The sequence below is a fragment of the Pelecanus crispus genome, chromosome 7 (genome assembly GCF_030463565.1).
Source record: "Pelecanus crispus isolate bPelCri1 chromosome 7, bPelCri1.pri, whole genome shotgun sequence".
In the NCBI taxonomy this organism is placed as follows: domain Eukaryota; kingdom Metazoa; phylum Chordata; class Aves; order Pelecaniformes; family Pelecanidae; genus Pelecanus; species Pelecanus crispus.
The window spans coordinates 31,278,332-31,300,564 of NC_134649.1; the positions used below are offsets into that span (position 1 = coordinate 31,278,332).

At 59.5% G+C, this 22,233-nt stretch overlaps 4 protein-coding genes across 11 annotated transcripts in view; 1 reads left to right on the forward strand and 3 right to left on the reverse strand.

Annotated features, from left to right (window-relative positions):
* Positions 1–14,738, forward strand: part of RNF123 (ring finger protein 123) — a 48,612-nt gene extending 33,874 nt beyond the window's left edge. The window contains exons 33-40 of one of the 2 annotated variants that reach the window (XM_075713618.1): positions 586–661; positions 1,573–1,637; positions 8,894–8,915; positions 11,200–11,204; positions 13,703–13,838; positions 14,233–14,327; positions 14,443–14,528; positions 14,639–14,738. In XM_075713618.1, the coding sequence (XP_075569733.1) occupies positions 586–661; positions 1,573–1,637; positions 8,894–8,915; positions 11,200–11,204; positions 13,703–13,838; positions 14,233–14,327; positions 14,443–14,528; positions 14,639–14,738 (585 nt within the window). Of the gene's footprint in view, positions 1–585; positions 662–1,572; positions 1,658–8,893; positions 8,916–11,199; positions 11,205–13,695; positions 13,839–14,232; positions 14,328–14,442; positions 14,529–14,638 lie in introns of both variants that reach the window. The other variant, XM_075713617.1, reaches the window with a different exon arrangement.
* Positions 10,260–11,787, reverse strand: AMIGO3 (adhesion molecule with Ig like domain 3). The gene is given in 2 exon segments (XM_075713620.1): positions 10,260–11,750; positions 11,752–11,787. Coding segments are annotated over 2 exon segments (1,527 nt in total).
* Positions 14,739–15,284: 546 nt separating the features above from the next.
* On the reverse strand, positions 15,285–17,508 carry GMPPB (GDP-mannose pyrophosphorylase B). The gene is made up of 8 exons (XM_075713621.1): positions 17,380–17,508; positions 17,231–17,311; positions 17,105–17,153; positions 16,327–16,628; positions 16,171–16,249; positions 15,947–16,074; positions 15,579–15,761; positions 15,285–15,416 (listed from the first exon to the last, which is right to left on the reverse strand). The coding sequence occupies exons 1-8, from the start codon at positions 17,506–17,508 to the stop codon at positions 15,285–15,287; spliced, it is 1,083 nt and encodes a 360-aa protein (XP_075569736.1).
* Positions 17,509–18,281: 773 nt separating this feature from the next.
* Positions 18,282–22,233, reverse strand: part of IP6K1 (inositol hexakisphosphate kinase 1) — a 39,269-nt gene continuing 35,317 nt past the window's right edge. For 6 of the 7 annotated variants that reach the window (XM_075714704.1, XM_075714706.1, XM_075714701.1 and 3 more), the window contains 2 exons: positions 21,484–21,659; positions 19,162–20,605 (listed from right to left, as the gene is read on the reverse strand). In XM_075714704.1, coding sequence (XP_075570819.1) covers positions 20,096–20,605; positions 21,484–21,659 — 686 coding nt within the window. In that variant the 3' untranslated portion in view covers positions 19,162–20,095. Of the gene's footprint in view, positions 18,671–19,161; positions 20,606–21,483; positions 21,660–22,233 lie in introns of those variants that run through there. The other variant, XR_012831221.1, reaches the window with a different exon arrangement.

Sequence of the window (22,233 nt, forward strand, 5' to 3'; positions counted from 1 at the left end):
TCTTTATAGTTGATTCCTTCTGTGCTGGTCATAGGCAGAAATCTCTGCCTGCGGTGGTGCTCTGTCAAGCAAAGAAGCAGATTGCTCTCTGCACATATCCTGTGCTTCAGGGCTGGTAGGTCTGTTCTGTCACCAGCTCCCGGCAGGGCAGGACCTGGACTGTGCTTCACCCCACTGACACTGCTTTTGCCCAGCAGCAGCTGCCAGCTCACTTTTCACGGGCTGTGGCTGCCCTAGGGGCTGTAGCTTCTGTTTGCCAAGAGCTTTTACCTGCAGAAGTAGCTTGTCATCTGTAGGTGGGATTCAGATTTAGGTGGAAGATACTGAGATTCAAGTGTCTTGACCTCAGACTGACTCTTCCCTCGGAGGTTTGGATCTGGTACAACCACTGTGCTGTGGTGCCACCTCCCTCTGTGCCAGGGCCAAGCTAGGACTGTGCTGCGAGCCTCCCTCTGTGCATCCACCAGCTCCCAGTCACCAAGCCCAAGCTATAAGGACATGCTGCCCCAAAGCATGTCCTTTGGATGCTGCTCACAGGAAGGCCCTTCCAGAAAATACAGACCGTCTCTGCTTTTCCCTACACAGCTCTTGAACCAGGTGCTGAACCGTGTGACAGCTGAAAGGAACTTGTTTGACAGAGTGGTGAACCTCCGTCTGCCAGGTGAGTCCATGCATTAACTCGCTGTCCCTCTCCATTGAAAACATGCTAGAGGCATGCCCTTGGGAAGTGGGGGATGGCTGGTACTGAAGGTCAGCGCAGAGATGTATGGGATCAGACCTCAGGCCTGCCACATCCCTGGCTGGGAAGCCAGTCTGGTGCCGGTGGACTGCCACAGAAGTGCTGTCTTAAGGAGACACGTAAATCCTCCAGGCAGACCTGAGTTTTGATGCTCTTCCTAGGCCCTTAGCCTCTGTCTGCCCAGCAGCTCTGGTTCCCTCCAGGATCTCTGTTCTCACGAGGCAGCTGATGCATGGGTCTGGCTGTCCGAGGTGGAAGTGGCAGCTGTGCTGTGCTTGGGCAGGGGGGTGCCTTGCTAGAAACTGATGTGACACAGGTTAGGCGGGAGCTGTTTGAAAGGCTCAAAGCCCTGGACAGATTGCAGTTTAGGTAGCAGACTTGGTTGCCGTGCTCTGCATCAAGTAAAGGGTGCACCGAATTGCTGGGGGAAGCTGTTCTCACCAACATCACTTCTTTTACTCATGGAGGTGACTGTGGGCAGCTGAGTTGTGCCCGTTAGCAGAGACTGGCTCCAGGTGCTGTGTAATGAGCATCCTGTATTTCCTGTACAGCAGCTGGATTTTCCTGTCTGCTTAGGAGGGGACAGACCTTCTTCTCTTGAGGCTTGGAAGAGGCAGGGGTGCTCCATTGTGAGGGCAGTGCCTGAGTCTGGGGTTCACATTAGCAGGGAAGGCTCCTCTGTCCTCAACAAAACCCATGACCCCACCGGAGAACCCAAGTCACAGTCCCTACCTCCTGGACTGCTCTGACACCAAGTCTGGAAGTAGTGGTGCAGCCCTGCTCTGCCTGTCATGCAGTGGCAGCGGCTCTATCTTTCTCTTTTGCTTTCGTAGGGCTGGAGAGTGTGGACCATTACCCCATCCTTGTGGCCGTGACAGGGATACTGGTCCGGCTGCTTGTGGACACTGATGTTCAGGGGTGAGTGGCTTTTGACTTCCAAAGCACAGGGTCACTGCATGTGGCATTGCTTTGGGTGCTGCAGTAGGCAGTGCTATGGGAGGTGTTGCAGGAGTGATGTGAGTGTGTGGACCGAAGCGAGGCGAGGCAGATGTATATGGAGCAGGCAGAAGCCAAGGAGCTGCATGCCCCTGCAGCAGCTGCATCCCACTGCTACTGCTGGGGTACAGAATTCCTTCCTGTGGTGCAGGAAAGCTTTCCCTCATGAGAGGTAGCTATGAGGTGCTGTACCAACAGCACATGCATACCTTCCTGCTCAGGATGGGGTCTGGCACTCCATGCAACAGGACAGCTGCTGTCAGAGGTTGCAAGCACCTCATGTAAAAGTGCTGTGCTGATGTGGTGATGTAGGCAAAGTGCTGTGACACACAGCAGTGGATGCCAGGGAGTTCATTAAAGCTCCTTCACTCTGGACACATCTTGGGGAAGCGTCAAAATGTGTGCCGAGGTCTCTGGCTGCCCACACCTGTGGCACAAGGGTGAGACAAATTCTGTCCAGGTACTTACCTGATGCTGATTTTCAGATGAAGTAAATCTTCTTGTCTTTATGGTAAGCTATTCAGAGAGACAGCACTGGGGGAATGATGTGGCTGGACAAAGCCACAGGTGGCCTAATGGATATGCGTGTCTGTGCCTGCTTGTACCAAGTCCTGAAGGTAGGCTCATGCTAAATATCCTCTGCAGCCCCATTGTCATTCGTAGGTGTCTTGCCTGGCCACCGTGCCCTGTGGGATGCTGTAGGAGATGGGGCTCTTCTGTCTACACTGCAAATTCTGCTTGTTTTCATGTTTAGAGAACATGATAGTCTCTGGCTTTGCGGAGGGCAGAGCCCCATCTGGCCAAGCAGCTCAGCCCTGCAGCCAGTCTTTCAGCTTCTTCTCTCAAGGACTCAGAAAGATGTACACAAATATATCTAATTATATCCTGCCTTCCGTGGCTGCTGCACCAGTCTCACAGCCCCAAGTGTGACAGTGCCAAGAGCTTAGCACAAGGTCATTGATCAGTGGCCTTTCTGGACTGTGAACGGGGGTGGATTTTGCTCGCTCCCAGAATCCTGCTGAAAGGGCAAACGTCATGAATTTGATGCTACAACTAGACACTTCTTCCTGGAAGGGGGGAGGTGATAAAGCAGTTCCCTGCATGCCAGGCAGGTTGAGAAGTCCTTCCCTGGCTCCCTGTCCCTTGAACATCTGTCCCAGACCAGGTTGCTTGTAGAGTCAAAGAGGTGAAGGGATAAAACTGTTTTTCTGGCCCTCAGTTCAGCAAACTGAAGAACACTGTAAAGATGGTAATGTGATGAAAATCACATCCTTCCCAGCCCACAGGGAGTCCTGAGGAGACAAAAAGCTTCCAGACTGTGTCTCCTTTACCTGAAAAGCCAGTTGTGCTTTGGGTTAGGGAAACCCGGGCAGCCAGTGTCAAAGGGGCTGTACATCACCAAGCAGCACTGTCCCCTGTCTTGGGCAGCGGCAGGCTGCGTGGTTGCAAACCAGAGGTGCCGTATCCTGTGGTGTGCAGTTGGGAAGTGGCAAGTCTGTGACTGATCATCAAAGGCTTTGTAGTCACCTCCTTGGGCACTGGAAAGCAGAAATAAGTACGAAATGGGGGAATGATGTGGGCAAAGTATCATGTCCTTATGGCGACCTAGCTCAGCAGGAAGCGCACAAGGTGAAACAGGAGGAAGCCTAGGGAAAAATGTCTGTAAAACAAAATGCTTCTACATGATTTTGCAAAGCCCTGCAATAAATCTGAGGTTTGATAAGTCACTGATCTATAAACAGCAAGCAAACATTGCAGGAGCCATTGAGGTCAATCAGGACAAAAGAACCAAGGCTGAGTGGCTTGGAGACCCTCTACCACTACCTGAGCAGAGGGGATGGGCAGCCTGATGGCAGAGATCAGCATGGCTGCAGGCAGAGTACCTGACACTGAAGGGAAAACTGAGCTATCCACCCTCTTTGCAGCACTCTGAATTGAGGACCGGGGTGCGAGTCTTGTAACCCACTTATGGAATGATTCTGCTCTGTGCAGGCACATTTGAAAACAGCAAACGGGGACAGGATAGAGAAAAACAGCAGATATGAGAGGAAACGCAGAGGCTTTTCTGCTGCCTTTATGTTCCTCAGGAGTTCAGTCCTGGTTTGATCCTGAGTGGAAGTCTCTTGGCACCATCGCCATGGGGTGCTCTAGGACAGGGAGCTGCAGCGGGGGCAAGCAGAGCCCTGTAGGGATCTCCTCCACACAGTCGCCCAAAAACCAGGGAGATGGTACAGATCAACAGCAGCTGGCCCAGAGCAGGGTGATGGGAAGCGTCCGTCTCCAAGTGCATGAGTAAGAGGATGGTCCATGGAATGGAAAAGGAGAATTCAAACTTTCCTTGGGACGGGCTTTTTTCCTTCCTCGGAAGCACTCTGCCCGGGCAGTCCTGGAAGCAGGTAGAAATCTCTTCCAGGTCCCATTTGACAACTCCCAGATTGCCAGAAATCATTAACAGAGAGAAATTATTCAACCCACATCTTCATGTAGGAACTGCTGTGTGGGAACTGCCTAGGACACTAGCTGTTACCCTGACTGGTTCCCTGTGACATGGCTCTGCCCCAGAGGATGAGGACAGGGGACAGGACCCTAGGTGACTTTCTTGGCTTGGCTGTGTTTTTTCTGGTTGCCTCTAACCTAGTGAGCTGATGCTGTGCTGGGTGCTTTGTTGGAAGGTACTGCAAACTTTGCCCTGGGACAGAGAGGACAGGTTCATCTGGGGGTGAAGGAATGAGGTCCCATTTATGGGGCCAAAATGTTCTAGTGGGGAAGGGTGGGAGTAAGGAGAGCCAGGGCCCTGCCGACTCATCCAGCTGCGTTATCGCAGGATGCAGTCGGATGCCTCGACTGCTCCTTGCCCAGCACAGGACGCTCAGCCAGGCATCAAGTCCTCTTGCTATGGCCTCCTGGCACCAAACAGAGCCATTAAGCACAAGGAAAGGGAACGTTGCCCAGGCTGGGATGTGATGAGACATTTGATACATCGTACGCCTTTCTCCCTGGATGGAGCAGGCTGTGCTTTTGCAAGAGAAAAAATGCATTTCCTGGTCGGGTCTGGCAGGATGGCTTGTGCTGCTCGTGGTGAACCAAAGCTTCAATGCCCACCTCGTCTGGGCTTATGGATCTTTGTAAAACCTCCCAAATGCTTGCTGGGGACTGGAGGGCAGAAAGGAAAACCTTACGCTGATAACCAGAGTGGCTCATCCCCCTCACGGGATGTAACAACCCCTGCAAACGGGCAGAGGAGCATTAGTGCAGGGCACGGATGAGGAGGCTGCTGGCTCTAACTGGTGTGCCTCAGCAGAGGGTCTTCTAGTTCCCACAACAGGAGCTGTGTTTCCCAGCAGAGCTGTTGCCTGTCCCTCAAGGTCTTGCTGGGAGGGAGCTAAACCTTGTCAGCAGGTGAGAGTGGGGCAGCCTGGCACTGGGGGCTGGGCTGTCTCACCAACAGGCAACAGCTCCTCGTTTTAAAACTATTTTGGCATCTGCAGTGTTGTTTTTGGACTGCTCAGGCCTCCTGACGTGCTGCCTCCTCCCAGCCCTCGAGTCTGACAGCAGTTGGGCAGCACCTTCATTGCAGCGAGACTCACTTCCTGGCAGGGCTGAGGAGGCAGGGGTGCCTGTGTGCTGCCTGACAGGCCCTGATGACTGAGCCTTGGTTTTGCAGGGAGGAGAGGGAGGGCAGGATGTGGCAGGCTGAGCCAGGAGTTGGGCTGAATCGTTGGGTCCGCGCCAGAGACCCTGGCTGCCTTCAGCCGGTATCATCCCCCCGTTTGTCTGCTAAATAATTGAGCAGATTTTCTATTAAGCCTCCTTTGGAGTGAGCTAATGGAGCAGCATTGGCCGGAGCTTATGTAAGGATCCTGGCAAGAGTGAGTGGCAGGAGAAGTGGCAAGGCCCAACGGTGAGGCTGTTCGTCCCCTGTGTGCGAGGCCATGTTGTAATTAGGACTGGGCATATAGGTTGGAAGAGGCTTTGTGGAAAACGAGTGGCCATCCCAGAGTGGAGATGAGCCTTGTTGTGCTGGGGCTCAGCTGCCGCTCTGCTCCTCAGGCTTCCCCCATGCCCCGTAGACACCATCCACTTGGAGGCAAGGGGAGTGAGGCTGTTCCCCAGCCCTGCCGAGGCCAATGCTCTCAGTGTGAGTCTGGAGGGTTAGGGCACATACACGGAGCCAGCAAACTTGTCTGCAGCACAACTGTATAAGACCTAAGCAGCCTTCAGGGTGTATCTCTCAGGAACTTCTGCCCAAAAGATGGAGGGCACAGAGGGAAGAGCACTGTGGTCACCAGGAGCATAGTGCTACCAGCCAGCAGAGCACAGGATGTGGATCCTGGGCCAGAAACAACCACACTGTGCTAGTGGGATGCTGAGCACAAGCCAGAGGGACTTGCCAGGAGGAGCAGCACTGGGCTGATGTGTTGTTGGGGTAATTCTGGGTGGATCTCCACACTCTTCTTCTTTACACAGTACAGATGGGTGTAGAGGGATGGACTGGCAGGAGGGAGGAGACGGAGAAGTTCCTGGGCTGAAGTAACACATTGGTGAGCCAGGTGGGGGAGGCAAGCTCAGCAGACTCTGTTCAATTGCTAGATGGTTTTGGGGTCACCTCCACCGGAAAAGTCATAGAAGATTCTAGTCTGCAGTTACTAAACTCAGCCTGGCCACCCGCCCGCATGCTTGAGCCCTGCTGGGACCCTGGGGACTTGGCTGGTCCCCACTGGACATGGTAGTTCTCTGCGGTCCCGTAGGACACTGTGATTACTGATCACTAAACACTAATGCTCCTTCAGCACATACTGATGAGCAAGCTGTGGTGGAAGGAGGTACAGGAGTAGACCTTTCATGGACCACTCAGACTAAAGGAGTCCTTGCTACCTTGCCATAAAAACTCAGAAAATGAGTGGTACACAAGTCTTGCAGTATGTAACCTATCAGGGTGAGTGTGAGCCAGAGCACGGAGGAGTGACTAGCCCAGACCTAGGTTTCATGGTTAAAAAAGGAGTCTGGCCTTACTGACCTTACTGTTTTTATAAGCTGCCAGCTCTAAACGCTGCATCCTGAACAGTGGGACTGCCAAGGCTGGGATCTCCATCCCCTTGGGGCTGTCAGGCACACTGGGTGGCAGGAGCCGGTGTTGTGCTGTCCAGCCTTTGCAAAGTAGCCTTTGGTACTTTGAGCTCTTTGGAAAACCATGAGCATTGTGGAAAGGATTCAGGTCCAACCGTGTCCATCATGTGTCCAGCCCTAGCAGCAGGATGGCATTCAGCATGCCCGCGTTGCCCTGGCTGAGATGTGAAGTGCCAGGAGAGACGGGAGTCAGCATTGGAGTCTGGTCCCCAAAGCTAGTCCTTCATCCCCACGTGCGCAGGTGCAGGTCCCTGCATGCCAGGGACACTGCTTTGTGGTGACCTGTTACTTTACCCTGTGGTGTCAAGGAGCGGGAGGCCAGTATGGCAGTGAGCCGGGGCTGTAATGGTGCAGATGGCTGCCAAGAGAGGACGGTATATTCCTCAGGGACCATCCATTACATTTCCCAGCCCCTGCCTGTCAGGGAGGCTGTGCTCATGGCTATGTTTTTCCTTGCTGAGATGATTTGCCTTTCAGGCTGCTTAATGAACAGCTTCAACAGTTCAAACTGCCTTGCCTTGCTCATTGGAGCAGCAATGTGGTGCGGGGTCCTTTCTGAGCACCAGAAAGGTGTGAAATGCAGCACCAGGGTTTTCCTGGGTAAAGGCAGCGGGGAGCCCTTGGGAGTGACACTGATACAAATCTCGGATATGCTGTCCCTGACATAGTGGGGCTCAGCCTTTCTACAGGGATAGGAGAGTTGCAGCCAGGCTAGAAGAGCTCTCCTTGTCTTCTCAAGGCTAGAGTGTCCCCAGAGAGGCCCTCAGGAGCTTTCTTACACTCCAGTTGGCCTGAACTTCCCCCAAGCTTCAGTCATTAGTCTCAGCTGAGGATTCAGGTTTGCAGGAGCACTAATGCCTGGGAAGCTGATGTTGACACCAGGGAGGGGGAAGGTTTGTGAGGAGGCCTACAACAATAGCGACAGAAGAGCAGTGGGTAGGTAACACCAACTCCAGCTGCTGGAGCCCAGAGCAGCACTTCACCTTTCCTTTCAGAGGAAGACATGGTGCTTAGATGTGGCATGTGCTCCAGCACAGGCTCAGCACCGTCTTGCCAGGGGTGGACCACGCTTGGGGCAGTGCCTTTGTCGGGTTTGGACCCTGGGCCCTCTCAGCAGTGTCTCCTCTCTTTCCCAGGGCAAATTCAAACCATCCTTCCCATGGGCTCCCTGTCCAGGTGCAAAGCCAGGGGATGGCATTGCCTCAGCTCCATCCTCAAGGGGCAAGATGCCACTGACCTATCCATCCAACACCAAAGCACCTCACCACACCCCAGCAGCACCCCGGCATGGCCAGCTCAGCATCCTGGGCTCGTCAGGAGCACTGCGCTAATGCAAGGCAACAGGGCCCACAGTGGCAGGCATGCGAGGAGCGAGGGCACAGGCCAGCGGGGCCTGTCGCTCCGCATCCTGTCACCTTCCCCAGCTGCCAAGCAGCGGCTGTGGGGGCGCACGGCAGCAGGGCACATATCGCATGAAGCTGTACACAAGGTCAGTGTCAGGAGGGGCACCGGGTGGCTGCTGTTGCCTCAGGATAGCTGCTCTCCCCAACACTCTCCCCTCCTTGGATGGATGGGGGGGTTCTGACAAGCGCTTTGGGCACAGTTGACTTTTTGCTGGGAAAAAAGTTGCTTGTTTCCGGCTGAGAAAGTTGAAGGACAGGCGCTAGAGGTGTCCTGATGCCCCAGGGACCTTCCCCTCCCACCAGCTGCAGGACTGCCAGCAGCTCTTGGGGCAGGGGTGCACAGCCGTGGGGGGCTGTGGGCTGGGGGGGAGGTTTGCAAAGAGTCCTGGTCCCTGGTTTTGGGTTGTATCTGAGCTGCGCTCCTGCCTGCAGGGTGGCCCCGTGATGTAGGTGACAGCCACATGCTCCTGCTCTGGCTGTGGAGCAGGCAGTGGTGGCCAGCAGATGGGGGGACATCTTTATCCCTCTGCGGGATCACACAAGCATTACGGGGGGGGGGCAGAGCCACTCCCTCCACTGGGGACAATGCAAGGCTGGGCCCTGGAGAAACGTGCAGGTACCCGGTGAGGTGAGGGCTCCATCTGCAGAGAGTGCCGGGACTCAGCCAAAGACAGGGCCAGTCTGACCCTGAGCAGGTCTCTCCAAGGTGCCTCTCCCCTGCTCATCCCTATTGAGGTCTGGATGTGCCCTTGTGTCAGTTGGCACTGCTTCGTCCCCAGCTCCCAGGCATCACTGGGGACCTGCCCTCCTGGGGACAAGCCACTGGACACTCCTCTCGTACCATCCCCAGCCCACCAGCTCAGTCTCGGCACATTTAACCCCCTTGCCGAGGCCAACCTAGTGCCGTTTGATGAGAACAGAGGCTGTGAGCCCGGTGCAAATCGCCTGGCTCTGTGTGCTGGACCAGCAGGAATTTGGGGCTCCCTTAGACCCCCCCAGACTTCTGCCTCTGCGCCCATGGGATGCGGGGCAGCTCCACGCCACTGCCCTGCAAGGGCAAGGAGACTCTCAGCCCAGTGTGAGCTTAAAAAAATAGGCATTTTTATTCCAATGTAACTAGAGAATTACGACCCAAGAGAGGAGAGGATTACTCACATTTATCGATAGGCTTATTAGATTACTGCCTAAATAGCTGTGCTTTAGCAGTGCGTTTGTCCGCCTCAAGGAGAAGCAGCGAAGGAGGGTGGTGCATCTGAGACCTCATCGTCCTTGGCGACATGGGGAGCTCTGAGCAATGCGGGCCAGGGAACTGTATCACATCACCTAATCCCACCTTGATTATTTACAGCTTCTTGGGAGGCAAAAGCTTGTAACGTTTGCTTGGCTGCACGGGTGGTCAGGTGCTGAGCTCCATCCCTCCTGCGTGGCCACATTCAGGGGTGGGGAGGCACGTACCCCGCCTTGTGATGGGGTCACGCCCCCCCCCCCCCCGCTGCTGGCCATGGCATGCTGATGGGGACCATCATGGGCTGGGAGAGGATGGTGGCACCGCCATCCCCGGGAGCCCTGGCCTGAACAAGGCTAGTGCCCCACTCATCGCAGCTATACCTTGGCCTGGGTGGTCCATGGCAGTGGCGCCGAGTTGGCCCAGGAACGTGGCAGACTGCCAGCCCCGGTGTCACCACTGGGGAGTTTGGCTGCCCGAATGAAATGGGGGGTTTCTCAGGCATGCTGGGTTCTTCAGTGTTACCCTTGTGCTAATGAGGCTCTTACCAGTGGCTTGCATAAGGAGCTCTTGCTGGGTGCCAACGTGCCCCTGGCCCAAAACCCACCAGGGGCTCCTCGCTGAAGCAGTTGCGGGTGAGGCTGATCACCCTCGTGGGTCACAGTCAAGCTGGGAATTCAGGGTGCCCAATAATCCTGCTCCTAGTAGCGATGGAGAACAGCTCTCAGGAAGCCCCAGCTCTCCTCCCAGATCCCTCTCTCCTGCCCTGCTACGACACGATGGGGGTGTCCGAAAAGACGGAGCTGATGGACTCAGAGTCCGACTTGAGCTGCAGGACCTTGGGGTGCTTGGTGTCGGGGAAGTCCTCGCTGAGGGCCAGGCGGATTTTGCCATTCTGCGTCTCCCTGACGGGCTCAAGGAAGACAACGTGCTTGTTGGCGCTGACTTTGCGGTTTGGCCCATCGGTGGCGGGGGGAGTGGCGCTGAGGATGGAGGACTGGGCACTGCACTCCTGCGGAGGGCTGAGAGGAGCCGGCTTTTTGCAGCAGCTCAGGCAGCGGCAGGGCGTGAGGTACAAGTAAATGAGCACGAGCAGCAGGCTCACAATGCACCCCAGCAGGGTTGTGAGGCCAGTGCTGAAGGTCTCCCCATCCGGCTTGGGGTAGTGGACCGTCACGTTGACTTCGCACAGCCTGCTGAAATTGTGGGGGCTGTTGATGGCCAAGCCCACATAGACCCCCGAGTGCCAGGGCTTGGCCACTGCAATCTTCAGGCTGCCGTTGCGGTAGACCTCCAAAGAGCGGTTGCTGTTCCCTGGGTGTTTGATGGGCTCGTGGTGAGGGGAGATCCACATGTAGGTGGTGGCCACAGCTGGCAGGCTGGTGTTGCAGGCAAGCAGGAGGGTCTGGCCCACTATCACAGGCAAGGGCACAGGGTGCACATCTTCGGGGCCCGCTGAGCAGTTCTCAAACATGTGACTGTATTTGAGGAACTTGATCAGGGACCGGGGCACATTGTCGGACACCTTGCAGGTATGTTCCTCAAAGAAATCCTTCACGGAGCTGAAACCTCGCTGCTTCCAGCGCTGGAGCATGAGGTAGAGCGGGCAGCTGCACCTGACGGGGTTGTTGTGCAGGTACAAGCCATTCCTGATGTTTTCAGGCAAAGCTGCCAGCTCCTCCACGGGGATGCTGCTCAGGCTATTGGAGGAGAGGTCCAGTGTGCGGAGGCTGTAGTTGCCCAGCCCTTGCACTGAGCGGAAGGGGAAGGTGGTCAGGTTGTTCCAGCTCAGGTAGACTTTCCGCAGGCTGCTCAATTTGGCAAAGGCATTTTCATCCACTCGTGTAATGCGGTTGTTGTAGAGCAGAAGCTCCTCCAAGCTCACCAGTGCATCAAAGTAGTGTGTCTTGACGGCGTGCAGGTGGTTGGAGGACAGGTCGAGGTGCCGCAGGTAGGAGGCATTGTGGAAAGCCTGCGGAGAAAGGTCCTTAATCTGGTTGTGGCTGATGTGGAGGGCCTCAAGGTGCGGAAGGGCGGCCAGCCAGCAGTCATGGAGCTGGGTGAGGGCATTGTGGCTGAGGTCCAGCGTGGTGGCGGTGGGTGGCAGCGCCTGGGGCACGCGCTGCAGCGTCTGCCGGCTGCAGCTCAGCAAGTCGGAGGTGCAGATGCAGGCGGTGGGGCAGCTGTGGGGCAGCGGGGAGGTGCGGGGAGCGCGGCCGTGGGCGCACAGCTGGAGCAGCAGCAGCAGCTTCGCCACCCCCCGGCCAGAGCGGGTCTGCGGGCACCCACAGGGACATAGTGCCGGGCAGGAGCCTCTGTGCAGCCCGGCGGGACAGCCAGGCTCGATGAGACGCGAGACAAAACGTGGTGCGGTGCTCCCCCGTCTCCCCTTGTGCTGTCTTGGCGGGGGGGGCTCTACCAAGCATCCACAGATGCCCCTTTGCACCTCGTAAACGAGGATCGTGATTCCAGCCGTGGGGCTTGAAAAGAGTTAAAGGACAGCATCGCCCTGCCCAGCTCTGCCACGTACCTGTGCTCCGGCCGGCCGTGGGCTGCCTGGCACCCGGGTGCAGGGGCGCATGTGGGGGCTAGCGTCCGGCATCAGGGGGCCGAGGCTCTCCAGCGTTTCGGGGCTCCGTTTCAGGCTCGGTGAGCGCCTCGCTGCCTCCCAGAGCCGCGCATCCCTGGAGCACGAAGTTTCTCCCGGCTCAGTGCTGCCGTGGCGCATCCCCACGCTCCAGCCCCCGGTGACCGCCGTCCAGCGTCCGGCTCCCTCCCAGCCAGCATCTCCCGGGGAGCTGGGCTCGCTGCGGGAGCGCCGTCCAGCTCCTGCCCCTATTTACGAGCCGGCGGTACGCGACGGGTGGGCCGGGCAGGATCCCATTGGTCCCAGCGCGGGGAGTGGTGGCCGCCGTGGTGGCCGTGGCCATGGCCCTCCCTTGCCGTCCTGCGAGTGGGCAGGGCGATGCGCAGCCGGCACCAGCCTTGCGTGGTCACTTGTACCCGGGGTGCTCAGGGCCACTTTGCCGACCCCTCCGCCCTTACCGGTGCGCAGCTGCCATCCCTCCCGCTGGAGAACAGCAACCTCGACCGGCTGTAATCTGTAAGGTGGCTGCGCTGGCTGCTCCGCGACTGCCCGGCCTCTGGGAGGATGCTGGAATAAACCCTCCCAGTCATCACCTCTGGGAAGCCCCCGCGAGTCCGATCCTGCACCCAGGCTGGGAATGGGGAAGGCAGTCATCCCTCCCGCCCGCAGCACCGCTTAGCATCCAGTCGCGGTCCTTCCCACTGCTCTCATCTTCACCATCCCCTGCATGAGCTGGCAGGGACCCCCCAGCACCCCCGACCATGGGGTGAGCAGGCAGAGGGGGTGCCGCAGGCTGCCGGCGGGGAGGGCTGGCCGCAGGGTGAAGGACGTGCAGGAATGGCATTACCCAGCGCGCGGGCGTGTTAGTGGGAAGCGGAAAGCCGGGCTGGGGAATTGGGTTCCATTAGGGCAGCAAAAAGCTAATTTGGCGGCTGCAGCGGCCGCGCATCCAGGGGCTGTTAACCCCCTGCGCCCCAGCCCAGGCTCAGCCTGCGCCAGGCGGCTCTGCTTGCCCAGGGGCCGGCCACGGAGCCAGCGCCGCTCCTTGCCGAGCGCCGTGAACAGGCCATGGCGCTGATGCCTGATGCTCATTAAGGTGCCCTTCATCTGTCCTGGCTGTCCCTGCTGATGCTTGAAGCCAGGGAGAGCCACGACTGCTCCTTCTTGCCTTGTGGGGGCACCCGCTTGTCCTGGGGGCACCTGGGCCCCTTGGTGCAGGGCGGGGGGGGGGGGGGGGGTTGTCTACAGCCATGGGCATGAGGCTGCTGCGTGGTCTCCTTTTACCCTCGTGGTGCTGTGAAGTGAGGGGGTTGCTGGCTGCTTCACCCGCCCTGCAGCGCCCCAGGCCCAGCCGGGGACCAGTGCGAGAGGTCTGCAGCCTCAGCAAGCGCTAATGCACCCTATCGATCCCCGGAGCCTCTGGGGGGGGGGGGGGGGGGGGGGCAAAGGAGGAGGCAGAGGGCTGTTGCCCTTAGGCTGCATCGGAGCATATTTCCCCGGCTCGATGCTGCCGGGAGTTGGGGGCAGGGGGGGCACTGGCTGGGGATGCAGCTGGGCAGCCTTGTGCCCGCAGGGTGGGGTGTACCTGAGGCAGAGGCTTTACTGTGTTCCTTTGCAGGGCTGAGCGTGCGACAGCAGTGCTGCTGGCGGACCCCTGCTTCCAGCTGCGCTCTATCCAGTACCTCCTGGGCCATGCTGAGCCCTCAGCCCTGGCAGCTGCTGCCCCAGCCACGGACAAGCGCCATTTCTCCCTGCACACCTGTAAGTGTCAGCATTGCGCTGGGAGCTGTGCTGTGCTCACCACCCAGCCACAGCTGGAATGGGGGGACTGGGCTGCTGGCATCTGTGTCCCCTACAACACGTCCCAGCCCCCTTAGTCCTGGGGACAGGGATCCATGGCTCCCCCACTGTCCTCCAGCAGTGGCACTGAGGATGGGGCTGGGTCCAGTGCCCGCTTTTGGCAGCAGTTTTGTCCCCTCGCAGCACCCACTGTCCAGCTGGCTGTCCCCAGCATGGGGATCCCTCTCCCCAGCACCAGGCTCCCTGTCCTGGCTGGTCCCTGAGGGCAGCTGCAGCTCCCCTGTGCATCACCCAGCAGCCTTGGGGCAGCCCGAGGGTCACATTCACTCCACACATACCCGGTTTGTCCCCACAGACACAGAGTACATCAGTGCCGAGGAGCTGGCGAAGGTGGACACGATGCTGAGCCACCTGAGCGAGGAATCCAAGCAAGCGGCTGCCACCACGCTGGTGAGTCCCCCCCCGCCCAGTTCCCATGCTTGGCAGCACCCCCGGCTCCCAGCACAACTGCCCTGGGACCTGGAGTTTTTGCTGCTACCACTAACTGCCTGGTGCCCCCCCACAGCCCACCAGCGAGGAAGACCTGTGCCCCATCTGCTACGCACATCCCATCTCAGCCATCTTCAGACCCTGCTCCCACAAATCATGCAAGTGAGTAGCTCGCGTGTGCACACACACACCCACCCCCACGGTGACTGCCAGCCCCTCGCCCCCCCCGTGCCATGCGGGGCAAGCTCATGCTCTTTCCTCCTCTGTCCCAGAGCCTGCATCAACCAGCACCTGATGAACAACAAGGACTGCTTCTTCTGCAAGGCCACCATCACGGGGGTGGACGACTTCACCAAGCCAGCCAGCTCATAGCGCCCAGCCCCGCACCACGGGCTCCCCCAGCTGAGCGGGGCGGCCCCCCCACCGCACGCTGGCTTCTCCCCAATCGCTCACCCTGCTCAGGGCCGCGGGGCCTTTGCCTGCAGGGCCAGGACCCAGCACCGGGCCACAGCATGGGGCAGGGGGCTGCAGGGAGGGAGAGGCCGGTGGCGGGGAGGCCCAATGCCAGGCTCTGGGGCCAGCATCCTCCTCGCCCAGCACCTGGGCCGTGGCAGTCCCTCTGCCCCGCAGGCCGTTCTCAGGGAGGGGTGCCCAAGGCCTCGGCTCTGCGGCAGCCCTGGGGATGTGCGTCTGGGCATTCAGGCTGTTAATTTGCCCCTGGCTGGGGGCTGACTTCATGAAATGCAGCATTAAATTATTCTTCCTTATGTGGTGCCCTGCGACATGGGGAGGGGAAGCCAGGCCAGACCTGGCAAGCGACCCAGCGCTCGGGCCATGCTCAGGTGACACTCAGCAGTAGATGGAAGTATAAATATTTAATCCAAGCAGAGCCAGGAGTGCAGAGCCCACCAGGGGCTGCTACATGATGATGCGTGGCTCTGGCACGGACTCGGCAATGGACTTGTGTGGCAGCACATTGGCCCCGTTGAGGTAGAGCTCATCGTTGACAATGACGTCCTCACCCAGCACTGTCACATTCTCCATGCGCACCTGCCCCAGAGAGGCCCCGTCACGCCTGCCCCAGCTCCAAGCTTGGTGCCGCGCTCCTGCTCGCAGGCACTGGCACATCCCTCCATCCCTTGGCTGCAGCCAGAGGAGTCAGGAGGGCAAGAGCTGAGTGCCGATCCCCCGCAGGGGCACCCACATCCTCACCCACTGCCCCACGGAGCAGCTCCAGCCCACGATGCAGGACTCCAGCCACGAGTGGGAACGGATGCGGGCCCCCTTCAGCACGGTGCAGCGTTTGATGCGCACCCCATCCTCCACCACCACGCCGGCCCCGATCGTCACATTGGGGCCGATGACACAGTTTGCCCCAATCTTGGCACTGGGGTCCTGGAAGGAAGAGGGGTTGCACCAAGGCCGGGAGGGCAGCCAGAGCTCTCAGCATGGCCCGTGCCACTTGGCCAGCATGGGGACAGGAGAGCACAGCTTGAGGATGGCAGCGAGGATGGCAGTGGGAGGACGTGGAGAGCCTGTGACGCGTGCCCAGGGCCAGTGTGCTGGGGGCTGGCACTTACCACCAGCACATTCCCTACGACACCGGGCCCTGAGTGCAGCTTCTCGGGGTGCTGAGCCCGCAGCGCCTGCAGGTACATGCACATGCCTGTGAGGAAGTCTTTCGGCTGCCCAATGTCCATCCAGAAGCCTGTGGGGACAGAGCCACGGTGACATCCCCTGGCGTGGGGGCGGCAGTGCAGGCAAGGCCCCCCCCATGCTGCCCACACCGCGCACAGGGCCTTACCCTGCAGCTCCATGGCGTAGAGCTGCCCCTCCTGTGCCATGGCCGGGAAGATCTCCTTCTCGATGGAGGTGGGGCGCAGCTGCAAGGACAGGGTGCAGAGCTGAGCGGGGGACCCGGCCCCCCCAGCCCGGCCTGGCCCGGTGACCCGGCCCCTACCTGGATGCGTTGCAGGATGCCGGGGCTGAAGATGTAGAGCCCAGCGTTGATCTTGTTGGACACGAAGACGCGCGGCTTCTCCACGAAGCGGCAGATGCGGCCCGTGTCAGCCTCACTCACCACCACACCGTACTTGGCCGGCTCCTCCACACGGGTCACCACCAGCGAGCCCTCGCCGCCGTGCTGCCGGTGGAAATGGGCCAGCGCCGCGAAGGGGAACTCGCAGATCACGTCGCTGTTGAGGACAAAGAAGGGCTCCCCGCCCTCGGCCAGCAGGTCCCGCGCCAGCGCCAGCGGCCCCGCTGCCCGGCCGTGAGTGTCGCCGCAGGGATGGGGTGAGCCCAGTGCCCGGGTCCTCCTGGCCCCACCTGTGCCCGCCCCAGCGTCCCTGCTCCCCACTGGCCCTCCCGAGCCCCCAGTCCCCCCTGGATCCTCACCAGCCCTGCCGCCCCTGGTCCTTCCTGTGCCTGTCTTGATGCCCCTGGTCCCTCTCGTCCTGCCCGTGCCCACCCCGACTTACGCCGCCCGGTGTCCCCGGTCCTCCCAGCCCTGCCCCTCCATACCCACCCTGCTGCCCACGGTGTCCTCCTCCCGCCGCCCCCAGCCCTACCCACCCCCACCCTCCCACCCTCGGTGTCCCCCTCAGCGCCCCCGGCTCTACCCGCTGTCGCCCCGCAGCCCACCCTGCACCCACCCAGTCGTCCCCGGGCCTCCTCCCTCCCGCCTGCGCCCGCCCCAGCCCCGGCGCCTCTGCCCCCGCCCGCGGCCCGCACCCTACCTGTGCCCAGCGGCTCCTTCTCGTGGGACAGGGAGATGCGGATGCCGAGCTGCGGGCACAGGGTGAGCGGCGGGTGCGGGGCGGGAGGAGGCGGGGGGAGGCGGGGGGAGGCGGGGGGGCCCTTACCCGCTGCTCCTGCTCCCGCATGGCGGCCTCCAGCGCCTCCGACATGTAGCTCACCGCCAGCACCACGTGGCTGACGCCCGCCTGCGGGAGCGCGGGTCAGCCGGCGGCGGGGCGGCCCCCGCGCCCCCCGCGCCCCCCGCCGCCCCCACCTGCCGCAGGGCCTCCAGCTGGTGCAGCAGCACCGCCTTGTTGCAGAACTCCACCAGCGGCTTCGGCCGGCTCAGGGTCAGCGGCCGCAGCCGCGTCCCGAAGCCACCCACCAGGATCAGCGCCCGCATCCCCCCCGCCGCCCCGCGCCCGCACCGACACGTCAGCGCCGCGCGCGCCTTCCGCGTCAACACCGCCCGCCCCGCCCCCCGCCCGCCCCGCGTCCCGCCGCCCGCCCGCCCCGGGTCCTACCGCCCGCCGGGGAAAGGCAAGCGGGGAGCAACAGCGCAGCGGGCACCCACCGCGGTCCCGCTCGCCTCCCGCCCGGGAGCTGCGAGGTGCGATCGTGGCCGCAGCACGGCGGCGGCTCGGGGCGCAGGCGGGGGCTGCAGCCCGCCGCCCCCAGCCCGGGGCCGGTGCTCCCCCCCGATGAGAAGAGGGAAGGGGCGGGGCTGAGCCCGACACGGGACAGCGAAGAAGTTTAAGCCACCGGCGCGCGGGTCCTGCCCGAGGCCCCCGGCCCGGCTCTGCCCCCCCCCCCCCCCCCCCCAGCCCCGGGCTCAGACGGCGGTGACAGGCAGGCGCGGCACACCACGGACAAAAACAGATCCTTTAATGGTTTTTGGTTCTCTGTGAAGCACAAACAGGGTGATTATTCATGTAAAAACAAACGGGGGTCAAGGCTATGTACAAGCTGCGGAGTCCCACCGCCGTGGTCCCAAGAGGCGGCTCCCACGGGGCACCGGCCCCTCGCCCCTGCCCGCGGGAAGGGGAAGGGCGGGAGGCGGCGCTGGGGGACGCGGAGCTGCCCCCCCCCCAGGAGGGGCGGCCCTGCGCCCCCCCCGCGCAGCCCGCCGGGGACCAGGACATGCACAAAACGGGCTGTGAGGGTAACGGGGCACCCGCTGCTCCAGCCGCTCGAGCACGCCTCCCTCCCTCCCTCCCTCCTGCAGACCTGTTCCCTGAAAATCCCGGCGGGGCACCGACGGGCAGAAGCGATGAAGCAGCAGCCCAGCGCAAGGGAGAGCGGCGTGAATGAAGGTCCTCGTCCAGAGAGCTGGAAGGGAGCAGCGCCTTGGGCAAGCTTTTGAGTAGCTGGGAGACAGGCAGAGGTACGATTTAGGACAAAAGCCAGCGCTTCCCCTGCCCCCTTCCACACCCACTGCCACAGACCTGTGCCCGCTGCGGCAGCTTCGGCTGGCCGCCAGCCGAGCGCCAACACTTTCCAAGCAGACCGTGCACACACAGAGTTGGCACACATGCTACATGCGAGTATTCCCCAAACAAGCTTTCCTGAAGTGGAAAAAACAAAACCAAAACAAAACCAAACCAACTCAGCCAGTCGGGGTAACGGTAACACCATGGAACAAGTCAGTGACGCCAGGGAAGGAGCAACCGGGAGTCCCAGCACAGAAACACAGAGGGGGTGATGCAAAGGGGGGTGCGGTTTGGTACCACCAGGCCACAGTATCAAACATTAATGCCCTCATCAAGGGAAGCCACGGGTAAAGCACCAGCTCCGGGAGGGAGCCCAGGCAGCAGCGTGTGTCCCAGCCGGCTGTTTCATCCACAAAGAGATCATTTATTTTGGGAAAGACTGATTCTGTGAAGCAAAGCTAAACAGTCAGGCCATGGCAACTTGCCACGCAGCCCGGTCCCCCCTCACCTGCCCCCCTGGAGACACCCAGGGAGAACAGGAGTTAGCCCTAACCCTTGGCCTCCCCTTCCACCATCCCCATGCACAGACCTGCCAGAAGAGCAGGGGCTGCAGGGCAGAGGGCCCCGCCGGGGGAAGAGGGCAGCCTCTCGCTGCAGCCCCTGGGGCCCAACGGCAGGAGGGAGATACTCGCGTACAACCTGTGGACCTGTTGCACGACGGGAAGGGTTGAAATGGTCCGAAACGCCCCGCTGCGCTGCTGGGGTCGCATTAACTGCTACAGATACTATTGCTAGCCCACGAGCTGAGTTCTTGCTTGGTCAGTGGTTCAAGGCAGAGTTACTCTCAGAGAGCCCCGTGCCACCCTGCCGGGAAGCGAGCAGGCCCCAGGCTTGAGGCACAACTCCAGGCGTGCGGCATTCCCTCCTGGCCACAGCTCTGCCAGGGGTTGCATTTGGTCATTTTATTTCCGTGTTTGGGTTGGTCATTCACAGTGCCCGAACAGCAGAAAAAGGCAGCATCAAAAGCAAAGCCCCATCAGCGAAACCCAGGGCAGAGCTAGCGATGCCGAATGCAGACCAGCACCTGTGCTGCTCACCATCAGCCCCCACAGACGCTGCCAACTGTTAGTCGAATGCCCTTTCCAAATAACACAGGAGAGTTTCAAAGGGAAAGCTCTCCCAGGGGCTCCTGAGGCAGGAGGCTCCTCAGGCCACAGCTCCAGCTCCCCAAGAGCCCCGTGCTCTCCTGCTTTCTCTTCCCTACGTCCAGGTCCTCCCTCCAGAACTCACACGCGACATGGGCAGAACCGGGACACCCAACACCTAAGCAGGCATCTACAGAGCCTCCTCCAGAAGGCAGAGCTAGTGCGGTCAGAACCGTATGGGCGGCATGAGGAGCTCTTCCATCCTGCCTCCCCTCAGCTCTTCTATCCAAGTACATTTAAAAACAATGGAGCAATACAATTGTTTAAAACCAAAGTTGTCTGCTTTTTCCTGTGGTAGTAGGTGGTCTTGTCTGCTCCTGCCACCAGGACAAGAATAAGAGGCCGTAGCCCGGGGCTACTGGTTTTCCTCACGCATCTGTTCCATGATGTTGATGAGGCTTTCCAGCCCGAATACATAACCCATGTCGGGTCCATCATGCACAGTGGGGTCATCGCGAAAGCCTTTGAACGTGCTGTGTGCAAAGTCAATCATACGCACGTCCACCTTGGGCTGGGCTGAGAAGCCGGGCTCTGTGCTGCCGCCATCCTGAAGGCTCTCCGGGAGAGAGCTGTCCACACGTTTCAAGCGCATCTCCGGCCGGCGCTCCACAAACATCCCTGCCCTGCTGTCCTTCCCATCGTAAATGATAAGAAGGGAGCTGGAGTAGAAACGGTAGGAGGCCTGTCTCTCCAAAACTGCCTTCAGGCTTCGCAGTTTGGTGAGGACAGGCTCAAAGAGGTCCTTGCGCAGCTCAATGCCATTGTGGAGATACTGGTAGAGAGCATTGCGGAAGCCCTCGATGGAAAGACCACGTCCATAGTATTTATTCCTGCATAAGTAATGCCCTGTGTCCAGCTGATAGACCTAGAATGCCAAAGGAAACACACATCAAGCGGGAGCTCGGTTAAGGACACACAGAGAGCCCTGAGCTGTCCTGCACTGACAGGGCAGAGGGAATTCGTCCTGTCCCCACCATGCCCAAGAGGGAGCAGGAAACAGCTCTGCCTGTTCCCTGAATCCCAAAGCAGCTCATGGGTGCATCCCATGGGCACAGGCAGGGTGCCGAAGCACTGGTTCCCTCCCAGGACACCCAAAGGGTGGCTCTTCAGTCCAAGTGTCCAAGAAGCACAACACAACAGACCCCAAGGCTTAAAAAGCCAAGCCTTACAGCAACTGGGACAATCCTCTGGCAGTGGGAGCTGCCAGCACATACTGCTGTTATCGCGTGGCATGTGATTAATGAGGGGCCCTCATTGCTTCAGAGTCTGCGGGCAGAGATCTGGATTACAGGATCCTTCTGTGGGTGGGGCAAGGAGCAACTATTGCACAACAGCACCAGCAGCAAATCCCTGCGTGCAGGGCCTAGCCACAAGAGGAGAGCAACTTCTTAACTCCCAATACAGTACAGAAACAAATGTCAGCTGATGCTGGGACAGAGGGACACCTCCGTCCCCAGGCACCGTGATTCTAGCTGAACACTAAGCCACAAAAATAATTTTATTAGAAAATCCCCTAATTGTCTGTGAACAAAACTGCTTTGGATAAAGTAGGCCATTTCAGGAGAAGCTGGTTCCTTCATTCTGGACTTAGAAGTGAAGACAAAAAGCACGTACCATGAACACTGATGTACCTACCTGAAGTGGAAGACTCTTAACTCATTGCTCAGCAGAAAACGCTAACTAGGAGGTCTAACAGGGCTGTGAAAGGGAATGTGCAGTACCTGCAGCCTTGGGGATCCCTACCTGCATCCCACACACGCGCACGCCCAAGGTGGCAGAAGTGCTCTGTTCACACTTCTTCATCTGCCGAGCAGCCTTCTCCTCAGATGCATCATCTCCATGCTGTCTGGTCCCCATCTTCAGATCAAGAACGCAGGGAAGCTTGAAGTGATGCACCACGTTCTCCAGCAAAAGGAACTCTGGGAGACATGTCAAGGACAGCTCACCTGTCAGAGACACCAGTCCCCGGGGCCACCACAGACAGGGACTTGGGCCAGCATGAGATAGGGTCAGGCAACAAACAAATAGGAACCCAAAGAACAGACAGAACAAACTGTTTGGGGAGGTGAAGAAAAGTACAAAACCCAAACAGTGGGGCTTTCACAGGCTTTCACACTTGGTAGAAGAAATCAGCCTGGAAAGTGGAACAGCCAACAGTAAGCAAGGAGATCACATGCAGGCGTACTGGAACGTCAGCAGGGGGAACCAAAGAGCAGAACGCTAGTGTCAGGAAAGACACAATCTGCCCCTAAGAATTGCTGATGCATTAAGGGAGAGCTTAAAGTCTAATCAAATTAGCAGTTTAACCATATGGATAAACAATACAATCCCCATGGACTAAAAACTCAAGGCTCAAGTAATAGCACAGTACTTGTTGCTATTGGCCTGCCCAGAACGGCAACACTGCCTGACACGGGGGGGGGGGGGGGGGGGGGGGGGGGGGCGGGCGGGAACCGGAGCAGCTACAAAGGCAGGAAACAGAACAGTAATGGG